Source organism: Triticum dicoccoides, chromosome 2B (assembly GCF_002162155.2).
Source record: "Triticum dicoccoides isolate Atlit2015 ecotype Zavitan chromosome 2B, WEW_v2.0, whole genome shotgun sequence".
In the NCBI taxonomy this organism is placed as follows: domain Eukaryota; kingdom Viridiplantae; phylum Streptophyta; class Magnoliopsida; order Poales; family Poaceae; genus Triticum; species Triticum dicoccoides.
The window spans coordinates 240,876,809-240,890,879 of NC_041383.1; the positions used below are offsets into that span (position 1 = coordinate 240,876,809).

The 14,071-nt window shown below is 45.8% G+C and overlaps 1 protein-coding gene across 1 annotated transcript; it reads left to right on the plus strand.

The window, feature by feature from the left end:
- The first annotated feature begins 2,946 nt into the window (after positions 1 to 2,946).
- LOC119367617 (histone H4-like) lies at positions 2,947 to 3,483 on the plus strand. The gene has a single exon (XM_037633090.1). It carries the CDS (start codon positions 2,984 to 2,986, stop codon positions 3,293 to 3,295), a length of 312 nt encoding a protein of 103 aa, XP_037488987.1. The 5' UTR covers positions 2,947 to 2,983; the 3' UTR covers positions 3,296 to 3,483.
- Positions 3,484 to 14,071: the final 10,588 nt, after the last annotated feature.

Consider the following 14,071-nt stretch of genomic DNA (forward strand, 5'->3'; position numbering starts at 1 on the left):
TTCTGCTATATGAGGTCTTTTACCCTGAAAAAATCATAAGCAAGCTTACGGGACGAAACTCCGCCGCCACGAGGCGGAACCTTGGTGGAACCAATCTAGGGCTCCGGCGGAGCTGTTCTGCCGGGGAAACTTCCCTCCGGGAGGGGGAAATCATCACCAACGATCCTCTCATCGGGAGGGGGTCAATATCCATCAACATCTTCACCAACACCATCTCCTCTCAAACCCTAGTCCATCTCTTGTATCCAATCTTTGTACCAAAACCTTAGATTGGTACCTGTGGGTTGCTAGTAGTGTATTACTCCTTGTAGTTGATGCTAGTTGGTTTATTTGGTGGAAGATCATATGTTCAGATCCTTAATGCATATTAATACCCCTCTGATTATGAACATGAATATGCTTTGTGAGTAGTTACGTTTGTTCCTGAGGACATGGGTGAAGTCTTGCTATTAGTAGTCATGTGAATTTGGTATTCGTTCGATATTTTGATGAGATGTATGTTGTCTCTCCTCTAGTGGTGTTATGTGAACATCGACTACATGACACTTCACCATTATTTGGGCCTAGAGGAAGGCATTGGGAAGTAATAAGTAGATGATGGGTTGCTAGAGTGACAGAAGCTTAAACCCTAGTTTATAAGTTGCTTCGTAAGGAGCTGATTTGGATCCACTTGTTTCATGCTATGGTTAGGTTTACCTTAATACTTATTTTGTAGTTGCAGATGCTTGCAATAGGGGTTAATCATAAGTGGGATGCTTGTCCAAGAAAGGGCAGTACCCGATCACCTGTCTACCCACATATCAAATTATCAAAGTAACGAACGCGAATCATATGAGCGTGATGAAAACTAGCTTGACGAATTCCCATGTGTCCTCGGGAGCACTTTTCTCTATATAAGAACTTTTCCAGGCTTGTCCTTTGCTACAAAAAGGATTGGGCCACTTTGCTGCACCTTATTTACTTTCATTGCTTGTCACCCATTACAAATTATCTTATCACAAAACTATCTGTTACCTACAATTTCAGTGCTTGCAGAGAATACCTTACTAAAAACCGCTTGTCATTTCCTTCTGCTCCTCGTTGGATTCGACACTCTTACTTATCGAAAGGACTACGATTGATCCCCTACACTTATGGGTCATCAGCGGTCGATGTATGGAGTAATAGTAGTAGATGCAGGAAGGAGTCGGTCTACTAATCTTGGACGTGATGCCTATATACATAATCATTGCCTTGGATATTATCATAATTATTTTCTCTTCTATCAATTGCCCAACAGTAATTTATTTACCCACCATATGCTATTTTCTCGAGAGAAGCCACTAGTGAAATATACGGCCCTCGGGTCTATTTTCTATCTTATTGTTTTCAGATCTATCATTCCAAAAACCCAAAAATACCTTGCTGCACTTTTTATTTATTTATTTTATTTTGTGTCTTTGCAAGATCTATCCAATCTCATACAATTTAATCTATCTCAATACCGTGGAGGGATTGACAACGCCTCTTACGCGCTGGGTTGCAAGTTTTTGTTATTTGTGTGAAGTTACCGTTTACATAGTGTTGCTTGGTTCTTCTACTGGATTAATAACTTGGTTTCATAACTGAGAGAAATACTTACCGTTGCTGTGCTGCATCATCCTCTCCTCTTCGGGGAAATACCAACGCAGACACTAGCAATCAGGAACAATTTCTGGCGCCGTTCCCGGGAGACATCATAAACATCTATCACGTTCCTAATCACAAATCTCATCTCCTTGCAATTTACCTTTTTTCCATTTGCCCCTCGTTTTCATCTCCCCCACTTCTAAAACGTTTTCGCGAAAAGCACAAAAATATTTGCCTTTTTATTCGCCTTCTTTCCATTTTCCTTTTTCTCATCAGATCTCTTGTGGCATTTGATCTTACTTGCCTACTTTGCCAGTATGGCTAGTTCTTCCTCTGTTGTGTATACTCCCGAGAATGAAGTTCTTAATTTTAAGCAAAGGGTGGGAGAGAATCTGAAAGATGCTTGGTATAGGATTTGTAATGCTCATAATAGATCTGTTCGTAAGCAACCCACCATTGTTCTTCTTCGCAGTTTTTATGTTGGCATTACCACTTGGTATAGATTTGTTCTTGACACTATTACCGGTGGAAATTTCTTTATGTGTCCCTCTTTGGATGCTTTTAATGATGTAGGAGATTTAGTGGGTGCACCACCTATCATTATTAACGAAACAACCTTGACTCTCGAGCATGTTGTGCAAAGGTTAGATGCTATTGAAAATAAAATAATTACCCAAGAACATATTGAAAATTTGGATAAAAGAATCCATAGTCTTGCTAATCGAATAGGGTCAAAGGCTGCAGATGCTATTAAGTTATTAAAAGAAAAGGGACCCATAATTAATGAACGGATAGAAGAGAACCCCACTCAAATCGACAAGTTGGAAGCAATTTTTAGTTACTTGAGCTCGGCTTTTTCTTCCGTTAAAACTATAGAAAAAACTCAAAAACAGTCAACAACAACAAAAATAAGGAAGGAAAAATATATTTTTAGGCCAAATAAGGAAGTAGATTTTATTTATTCGAAAAAATAAGTGGATTTAATGAAAAGGTCAAATAAGGAATTCTCTAAAAAAATGCCAGGCTCGGCTGGCTCTAGTTGATCACATGGGCTGCTACCACTAAAAAGCCTGGATCGGCCGTCTCCAAACGATCAGATGGGTAGCAACCGCTAGATGGGCCGCACCAAATCGGTGCTCGTTGGTTGCCTGATTCGCTGAAAAACCGACGAGCATTTATTTTTTTGACTTGTCTCAAAAAAATAATATTTTTTTGACAACAAACCGACGAGCAGTTTGGAGACTTCCCTCCGAAATCCTTCCCATTCCCATATAAACTAACCCTCACCCTGAACTCCCAACCCCATCACAAGCGTGACCCTCCAAAGCAGTTCCTCTTCTTCCTAATCACCCTCTCGTAGCGGACCGGAGCGGCGATGTCTGGGCGCGGCAAGGGCGCCAAGGGGCTGGGCAAGGGCGGCGCCAAGCGCCACCGGAAGATCCTCCGCGACAACATCCAGGGCATCACCAAGCCGGCGATCCGGAGGCTGGCGAGGAGGGGCGGCGTGAAGCGCATCGCCGGCCTCGTCTACGGGGAGACCCGCGGCGTCCTCCATATCTTCCTCGAGGAAGTCATCCGTGACGTCGTCGCCTACACCCAGCACGCCCGCCGCAAGACCGTCACCGCCATGGACGTCGTCTTCGCGCTCAAGCGCCATGGCCGAACCCTCTACGGCTTCGGAGTCTAGATTCCTGCTGTGCTGTGCTGGTGACGGTCGTGTTTCTCTTGTGTGATATGTGCCGTGGTAGATGGGATTTACTTCTCTGGCGTGCGTTTGTGTTCAGTATGCGTTCAATAAAACTACTCTGATCCCGAATCCTGACGAAATGCTTCAGTGCTGAATCGTGTTACCGTTTTTCTAAGACTGATTATTCTGGTCCGTTCCAATCATCACTTAGATTGTATAGCTGTGCTGCTAGAATTTTACACACGAATTGCAATTTTATAAGTATTTTTTTCACTCAATACAAACTGTGGGAGATCTTTGCCATGTTTTAGTTTGGGTTCAGTGGGTAATGAATCCAGATTTTTTTCCCGCAGTTATTCTGACTACGTGGTCCTTCTGGTCGTTGTTAGTGCTCCTACAGTTTTCCTGCAGTTATTTTGTCACTCAACACAAGGATTAGGATCTAAACATGCTTTGATGTTGTGCTGTGCCGGTGGCAGTTGGTGTGATATGTGCCATGGTAGATTGGATTTACTTCTTTGGCGTGGGTTTGTGTTCAGTAGACTGTAATACCATTACGCTTCGATGAACCAACTCTGATCCTGAATCCTGGCGAAATATTTCATTGATGTGTAGCTGTCTGGTATGATCTGTTCAGTTTGATGTACTGACGAAATGTTTCTTTATTCGTTCATTTTTATATTTTTTTTTAGACTGGCTGATTTAATTTTAATCTGCTCATTTTCTCACCTGGACCGTGTAGATGTGCTGCTATAAGTTTACACTCGAGTTGCAATTTGATTAGTCTTTGCCGCTCATTGCAATCAGTAAAAGAGCTTTGCCATCTTTCAGTTTGGGTTCAGTGGATGATATATCCATAAAGTACCCATCCTTCTCAAGTCCATCTCAAAAACAAAAGGTACACATATTTAAACTGTACAAACATTTAAGGAAACTTGAACGCTTGGAATTGCTGCATGCCTTGCTCTTGGCAGGATGCCACAACTTTCTTTATGGTATGATTTACATCCTAATAGCATAAAGCAAAGCACATGCGCTCGTAGCAATTAATTCTAGCACAATGTATACAATACAAATGCTGGAGAATCATAATTACAAGTTTGAGTACATATCCTACTTTATATGGAATTAGGCTGGGCTGGTTAGAAAACATATTCCAAGATGTAGGAAAAGCTTTAAAAGGATAAATATTAAAAGATGATGACCGTATATTTTTACATAATATCAACATTAAAGTCATTGGCTTACAAATTACGTCTACATTCAGGAAACAAGACAATCTCCTAATTTCATCACTATAAAGCACATCTTTTTTTTCTTCTTTGAAGCTTTACTTTTTTGTCGATGTCATTTCCTTTTTAAACCTAAATATTAACTGTACTAAAGAGCATGAAATATTGGGCTTACAAATTACGTCTCCATTTAAGGAACAAGATAACAGATCTCATAATTTCATCACTATAAAGCACATCTTTTATTTCTGAAGCTTTACTTTTTATCAATGTCATTTCCATTTTAGATCAAAATATTAAACTGTACTACATAACACATCTTTTGTTGTTCGACACTTGTATGATCAGAGTTAAGATTGCCAAATGAAATATCTGAATTGTTAGGCCAACTCCAATGCACGGCCCCAAATGGTCCGGCGGCGTCCGTTTGGGACTAAACTGATAGAGACCGGGGCCCAACGCGCGAGAGAAAACGAACAAATGTCTCTTTTTTGTCCGCCACCGATGCATTTCCGTCCCAAATTTGGGTCGCGTTTGCGTCGAAATGGACAACGCGCAGACGGACGGGACGCGTGCTCTTGTCCTCCCGTGACCCGACCGTCGGGGACACAACGTGCCCACTTTCCCTCCCTTTCCCTAAAACCCTCCTGCGCTCCCCTCCCCTCCCTCCTCCATGGTCGGCGCCCCAAAGAAACCCGTTGACCAAGCCACCAACACCACTCGCCCTGCGATGAAGAAGAGGAAGAAAGAATGATCAGAGCTCACGCCGACGGAGGCCGCGCGGCTCGACATCGAATCAGCTCAGTGAAGGGCCCGACGGACCGTTGCAGCGAAGAAAGCCGCCGCTGACTACGCTGCCGAGGCCGCGACTGCGCAGCACAAGGTCGTCGTCGACCAGAACAAGGCCATCCTTGTCAAGGCCACGCAAGTAGTGACGACACAAGCCCTCGCCATGCTAGTGTTGTACCTGTTGGGGAACGTAGCAATAATTCAAAAATTTCTACGCATCACCAAGATCAATCTATGGAGATTCTAGCAACAAGAGAGGGAGAGGATGAGTGTATCTTCATACCCTTGAAGATCGCGATGCGGAAGCGTTACAAGAACGTGGTTGGTGGAGTCGTACATGCAGCGATTCAGATCGCGGTCGATTCTGATCTAAGCGCCGAACGGACAGCGCCTCCGCGTTCAACACACGTACAGCCCGGGGACGTCTCCTCCTTCTTGATCCAGCAAGGGGAGAGGAGAAGTTGAGGGAAAACTCCAGCAGCACGACGGCGTGGTGGCGATGGAGCTTGTGGTTCTCCGGCAGGGCTTCGCCAAGCACTACGGAGGAGGAGGAGGTGTTGGAAGAGGGAGGGGCTGCACCAGGGAAGGGGTGCGGCTGCCCTCTCTCTCCCTCACTATATATAGGGGAAAGGGAGGGTGTAGGAGGCGCCCTAGGGTTCCCTAGGGGAGGGGTGGCGGCCACAGGGGAAACCCTAGATGGGTTTGGGCGCCCCCACCCCTAGGAAACTTGCCCCCCAAGCCGGGAGGGGCGGCTGTCCTAGGGGAGGTGCCCCCACCTCTCCTGGTTACGTGAGCGGGGTTGGGGGGGGCGCACAGCCCCTTAGTGGGCTGGTGTGCCCCCTCCCCTTGGCCCATAACGCCCCCAACGCTTTTCGGGGCCTTCGAAACACCTTTCAGTCACGCTGGTCGTCACCCAGTACTCCCAGAACAATTCCGGACTCCAATACCCTACAATCTTCACCTCCGGACCATTCCGGAGTTCCTCGTCACGTCCGGGATCTCATCCGGGACTCCGAACAACCTTCGATAACCACATACTATTTCCCATAACAACTCTCGCATCACCGGACCTTAAGTGTGTAGACCCTACGGGTCCGGGAACCATGCAGACATGACCGAGACGTTCTCCGGCCAATAACCAACAGCGGGATCTAGATACCCATGTTGGCTCCCACATATTCCACGATGATCTCATCGGATGAACCACGATGTTGGGGATTCAAGCAATCCCTTTATACAATTCCCTTTGTCAATCGACACGTTACTTGCCCGAGATTCGATCGTTGTTATCCCAATACCTCGTTCAATCTCGTTACCGGCAAGTCACTTTACTCATTCCGTAATGCATGATCCCGTGACTAACTACTTAGTCACATTGAACTCATTATGATGATGCCTTACCGAGTGGGCCCAGAGATACCTCTCCGTCATACGGAGTGACAAATCCCAATCTCGATTCGTGCCAACCCAACAGACACTTTCGGAGATACCTGTAGTGCACCTTTATAGCCACCCAGTTACGTTGTGACGTTTGGTACACCCAAAGCATTCCTACGGTATCCGGGAGTTGCACAATCTCATGGTCTAAGGAAATGATACTTGACATTAGAAAAGCTCTTAGCAAACGAACTATACGATCTTGTGCTATGCTTAGGATTGGGTCTTGTCCATCACATCATTCTCCTAATGATGTGATCCCGTTATCAATGACATCCTATGTGCATGGTCAGGAAACCATAACCATCTATTGATCAACGAGCTAGTCAACTAGAGGCTCACTAGGGACATGTTGTGGTCTATGTATTCACACATGTATTACGGTTTCCAGTTAATACAATTATAGCATGAACAATAGACAATTATCATGAACAAGTAAATATAATAATAACCATTTTATTATTGCCTCTAGGGCATATTTCCAATAGTACAGACCCGAGCCGGCCATTCTCTCCGTGCCGCCATGGCCGCGGAGAGCACATTCCTGTCGGTCGTTCACCCTACGCAGTACCAGTCATCGAGCTCCTCTATAACACCGGAGATGACCGGTTTTCATGCACAACAACATGCTCAGACCCGGTTCTCCACATCGCCGGACGGCAGCGTGATCGTCGTCATTGACCTCAACATCACGCCTGGGTATAGTGGCGTTGGCCAGTCTACCGGAGGGAGGCAAAGTAGGTAGCCCCGGTCGATTCCTATAGCCATCCTTCCCGGCACCCACAACCTGTTCGACGAAATACCAATCCCGACGCCGGCGGCCGACGACCCTAACTACAACGCGTTCATGGAGAACGTCATCTCCGAGGGTCGTGGCTAGGCCTTCCACCCCGACAGCTAATGCCAAGGCTTCGAACCCGACGAGATCTGAAGCCAAGACGGTCACGGCCAAGATGGTGCCGACCACTACGGTGTCCACGAAGAAGAAGAGGCTGATGACCATGGCAACCCATGGCATGAAGTGAGAACATGTATTACGAAGATGAGGAAGAATAGGTCGACATTGCGGAGGAGCCATTGTTTATCGATGAGCTCTCCCAAAGAGCCGCGGCACAAAGGAGGAAGCAAAGCAATCACACAACATCATACACCAAAGAGAGGACACGTTGATTTACGAAAGTTGGATGGAGATAGGCCAAGATCCCAAGACCAGTGCCGAGCAAAAAGGATCCGTTTTTGGCAAGAGTTCACACAACCTTTCATGAACGGAGGAAGTTACCTCCATACAAGTTTGCAATCACCCGTGGCATCAACTCAACGAAAAATAGATGGGGTTCATTCAACAAGAATGCAACAAGTATTATGTCGTGCTTGAGAGCATTGAAGCCCATCCCATGAGTGGCCTAGGCACGGGTGACTTGGTATGCCCTCTCCTATTCGCATTGCTATGCCATGTTCATGTTTGTTGCATTTTGTGTCCTTCGCTATTTCATTTGTCGCCTTCTCTTTGATTGTGGAGGCATTTCAATCTTTGGAAGCATTCAAGGCCCGACAGAAGAACAAGCCATTCACTCTCACCCATTGTTGGTTGCTCATCAAAGATGTAAAATGCCCAGAGGCAAGAATATTATATTATTATACTTCCATTTTCATAATTAAGAGTTTATATTTCCTGCTATAACTGCTATGATCCTGGAATATGTAGTTCAGTCAAAAACTCATATGCATGTGTGGAATGATAAACGGTTAGAATAGGTTCCTGGTCTTGCCTCTACGACTGGCTCAAGTGTTGTTGGTGATCACGTTTTCCGGATCTTAGGATATCGTTAAGTGTAACTATGGGCCTAGAACAACATTGACAGTATGACGTTAGAAGAACGAACATATTGAATCGACCCAAACTTGTTTATTATACTTTGTGATAATATCGTCTGGAATCAATTCTTATAGCATCGAGTGTTAACATGTGTTTTTGTTCCTTGGACCATGAGAGTATCGCAGTCAATTTTTGCTGTACCGTGGACTTTGGGTTGCTCAAACGTCATTTGTAACACGGTGATCATAACGACAACTTGCAGGTTCATCGGAAAGTTTGACAATGGACTAGATAGCTCGAGAGTGAATTTTGCTCCTCTGATGATGTAGAGATATTCTTAGGGCCCTCTAGCTGTTACGGCATCAATTACCATCTGGCCAGACATAGGTGACTATGTCATGGGCATGTCGAAACACTTCAACGAGAAAGAAGAACAAAACAGGTAACGAGGATAATGGTATAGTGAGCATGTGTATGACTCAGGAGGATACCGATGCATCTCAGGTTTTGTAAAGTATCGCGAAGCAAAGAGAACATCACATTATAATCAAAGGATCACTCACATGTCATTTGCGTAATCATAGGGATGGATATGGACGTCCACAATTCTGCTGCCGGTCATTGAATAAAGGGGTTTCATTCATGTCTATGTTTTACCGAACCTACAGCGTCACAAAGTTAAGGTAATCATGATATGCTGAGTGTTAGTAGGACGAGAGTATCGAGAATTTATTTTTTGAATTATTTCATTAATATTCAAAATACTTTCGAGATGAACCATAAGCATTTCAGGGTTACTGGAAGGGTTCGGGGTTTATCGGGTAATACCGGGTATTACCGATAAATAACTAGCAAAAGGGCTCGTGCATTGCAACAAAAAAAATCATAATCTCTAATGGCCATGACCATATTTTGGTACATCATCGACATACAATATCTCTCTCAATTTCATGAAATCATGAACATTTTTAGGACTCGTGAATTTTTTTGAATTCATGAACATTTTTCAAATCTGTGAACACTTTTACAAATTATTGAACATTTTTTAATTAATGATAAATTACACTATTAACAAATATTTTTTAAATTATGAACATTTTTTAACAATTTTCTTGAATCGGCGAAAATTTCTAGAAGTGACGAGCATTTTTTGGAAATAATGAAACAATTTTTGAAATTCATGAATGTTTTTTGATTTAATGAACATTTTTTTGAAATGCATGATATTTTTTTGAATCAGCGAACATTTTATGAATGAATAAACTATTTTGTAAGTCACGAATAGTTTTTGAATTTTTAGGATATTTTTCCGTTCATGAGCATTTTTTGAATTGGCAAAATTTTGTTCAATTTCATTAACATTTTTTAATATACAAACTTTTTAAAAATCATGAAATTTTTTTGATTTCCTGATTTTTTTTTGAATAAGCAACATTTTTTTACAAAATGGCGAGCATTTTTTAAATTCCATTTTTTTACAAAATCGCAAGCATTTTATGATTTATTAAACATTTCATTTCAAAGTTCTCATTTTTTTAATTTCAGATTCTTTTGAAGTCCCAAATTATTTAAAGTAGAAAAAAAATAAAAAAATAAAAATAAAAAGGGCAATTAGAAAACCGGCCACCGGACATGGGCTGGCCCAAACGGGTGCGCTGCGTTTTCTCCCAGGGCATAGAGCGCAGTATAGGAGGCTTCTATTGCATGGGCCAGCCCAGGCAGGGGATTCCCCTGTGTAAAACTTTTTATCACTTATATATGGCACTGGTGTTTAATATTTTGCAACTTTTGGGGAAATTTCTATGGCGTAACGCAAGAAGCAATAACCCATTTATTATTAGGTATAGATATATCAGTGTAAAATGTTTCCGGTGATGCTAAATTAATAATAAAATGATTTACTAATTGTTAAGAGGCTTTTATATTTAATTTAATATCAACGGACCTTAAAAGGCCAAGTGGTGGAGGAAGAATTGGGCCACCAGGGCCCAAGAGGAGAAGGCGCCCTTTCCTTGGAGGGGAGGCCAAATTGGACCAGGGGAGGGTTTACCTCCCTCTAGGCCGGCGCACCAAGGAGGGAAACATTCCCTCCTTGTGTGGCGCCCCTCCTTCTACCTCCAACCTATATATACTAGAGATTCTAGGGACTTTTGAACACACAAGTTTTGGAGCCTCCTCTAGTTCTCTAGTTCTAGTTCTGTTTGGTCCTAGTTGGTCAATTAGAGCTTGAACTAGATCCTCTAATCCTCATAATTAGAAGCCCAATATGGTTTTAATCTCCTCCCTCTAGTTCTTCGGCAACAATTAGCTCTGAACGGCGAAGCACTACTAGATCGTGAAGACCCTATGCTTGCAACCAAGTAGAGAGGTCGTGCTTTCGGTCTTCACTACAAAAAAAAGACACATCCGTGACATTTTGGGCCGAACGAAAAAAATTTCTGTCATACATATGACACTGCTATGACGATAATTGTGACAAAACTCGGTATCATCATAGATGTGGTGGGCTCCTACTTCTATGACAAAAAATCATGACAGAAAATGGGCTTTTCGTCCTGGGCGGGCCGGAGACGCAGCTGCATGACATTCTTTGGGCCCTCCATGACGGAAAAACCGTGGTAGAAGCGAGGGGGAGGAAAATTTCGGGGAGTTGCCGGTTACGTGGGAGGTCGGGGCCGAGCCATGCGCGTTTCTCTCGTACACGTACGCACGTGTGTGCGAGGCGTTGGCTCTAACTAAACCCGAGTGAGGCGTTGGCTCTAATTGAACAGTATCCCGTGGAGTCCCGTTTTGCGGTACGCCACACCCCTCCCGATGAACAGGACCCCCGTTTCGATCGTAGCGCTCCAACACAAGTCCGTTTCGTTCGTTTTGCGGTACCCCACACCCCTCCCGATCAACAAGACCCCTGTTTCGACCGTAGGCTGTCCGTTTCCTCCGTTTTGCGGTACGCCACACCCCTCCCGATCAACAGGACCCCTTTTTCGACCGTAGGAGGTCTGTTTCGTCCGTTTTGTGGTATGCCATACCCCTTCCGATCAACAGGACCCCGTTCCGAACGTAGGAGGTCCGTTTCCTCTGTTGCGCGGTACGCCAGACCTCGTTTCCATCACCTGTTCCATCCAAGCCCTCCCGATGAACACGACCACGCATTCCGTTCCGACTCAGCCGGTTGGCTCCCCATGAACACGACGACGATGTTGTTTCTCTGTTCCGACCCAGCCATGTACGTATGCGTGAGTAGGCGTTTGAGACCCTGCCCGTATGTACGTACGTGGCCGTATTTTTTTTTCTTGCACCCTCGCTGCTGTACGTACGTGTACATGCTACGTGCGCGCCTCTACTACGACACGTGCGCGCCTCTACATCGACCAGTATGTACGTACACGTTCGCGACCAGAATGACAATGCTATGTACGCTTCGACCAGGTGGGTCCCGACTGTCAGGCACTTACTTGCCTGCGAAGATGTAGCTAGTGGGTCCCAGTAGTCATGGGGGCGAATCATTTTGTTTTTTTTGCCCGGACGCACTTCCTTGCGTGCGAAGATGTAGCTGGTGGGTCCCAGCAGTCAGGGGGGTGAATCGTTTTTTTTGCCCGGACGCACTTCCTTGCGTGCGAAGATGTAGCTGGTGGGTCCCAACAGTCAGGGGGGCGAATCATTTTTTTTGCCTGGACGCACTTCCTTGCGTGCGAAGGTGTAGCTGGTGGGTCCCAGCAGTCAGGGGGAAACATTTTTTTCGCGAAATATGGTGGCCCGTCCGGTGGGTCCCTGTTGTCAGGTGGAGGAATAATTATTTTGCACGTAATAAGGAGGCACTTCCTTGCTGCGGCCGTGGACCCAGCTGTCAGCCTCTCCACGTATAGTCCACGTCCGATGGAAGCCGTTTCTTGACCACGTTGACCACGCCGCGCCGAGAGCACCAGGGCGGTGGACGACGGTGAGGCCTAGGAAGGGGACGACGCGGAGCCGGGGAAGACGCGGCAGTGGATGCCCACGCGTAGAGGAGTACGAGGGTTCACTGGTTCGCTGCGGTGTGGCGCTGCCATCGCTGCAGAATAACAGGGGGTGTGGGTGAGTAGAGGGATGGCCTGGCCAGCTGTGCGACTAGTAGGGGGCGGTGAGGCCTCCGCCGCATCATAGCCGGCCACGGGAGGCAGGAGGACGAGGCACGACCGGCGCTGGTTTGGGCGGCTGGAGCAAGAAGACCAGAGGTTGAAGAAGCACTACGGCCGTTGGATGGACATCGTACGGTCACTGGAGCTAGAACCATGCATATTGACTAAGTTGACAAAGCCCTCGTCCCCGTCAACTTAGTAGGCCCACAAGTCAGCCTGCCATTATACTGGGTCCCAGCTAACAGGGGAGTATTCATTTTTTTGTGCGTAATAAGGAGGCACTTCCTTGCGTACGAAGATATAGCTGGTGAGTCCGAGCTGTCAGAGCCGGCCGCGGGGAGGAGGGAGCAGGCAATCCCGCCGGCGCTTGTTTGAGCGGCTGGAGCAGGAAGAGCAGAGATTGAAGAAGCACGACGGTCGTTGGATGGCCATCCAACAGTCACTGCTTGTGCGTCAACCTTTTTTTAGGAAAGCCTCAAATATGTGGAAAACAGCATACAGCCCATCTCCCATTATTTTTAATAATTTACAGCCCATTTGCTAATTCTTAAGGTTTTGGTGTGGTCCGAACTGTTTTTAATCCTGAAATTTCGACTCACATTCAAACTGATTTTAAAAATAAATGTATATCAATATAAAATCCAACAAATTCTCCACGCATAAAAATTAATGTAATTTAAAATCTCGAAATGAAAAAAAAAGATATTTGAAACTAATTGTCGGTTTATGTGTTTTAAAAATGTACATCCCATTTCTCATTACTGATGGGCCATTTCCTGGGCCAGCCAAATGAAAGCTCTCCTCATCTTGAAAGATTTGCAGCCCAACAGGCCTGACAAAGCAACTTACTTGGCAAATCACAAAAAAAACTGGGTTGTGGCCGTGGACCCAGCTGTCAGCGTCTCCACGTACAATACTCTTCCGATGAAATGTCATTGACCACATTGACCACGCCGCGCCGAGAGCACCAAGGTGGTGGACGACGGCGAGGCCTAGGAAGGGGACGACGCGGAGCCGGGGAAGACGCGGCAGTGGATGCCCACGCGGAGAGGAGTACGAGGGTTCAGTGGTTCGGCTGCGGTGTGAGGCTGCCATCGCCGCAGGCCCTGGCTAGCGGTGGGAGTAGTAGGGGGCGATGAGGCCTCAACGGCAGCACAGCTGGCCACCGGAGGCAGGAGCAGGCGGTCTCCCCGGCGCTGGTTTGGGCGGCTGGTGCAAGAAGAGCAGCGATTGAAGAAGAAGCGGCAGGACTGTTCGATTCAAATTGAATGGTTGCTGCTGCTAGAATCGTTTGTTGACTAAGTTGACAAGCCCTACGTACGCGTCAACGTAGTAGGCCCACAGGTCAGCCTCCCAACCGATGCGCCCCAGATGTCAATGGGAG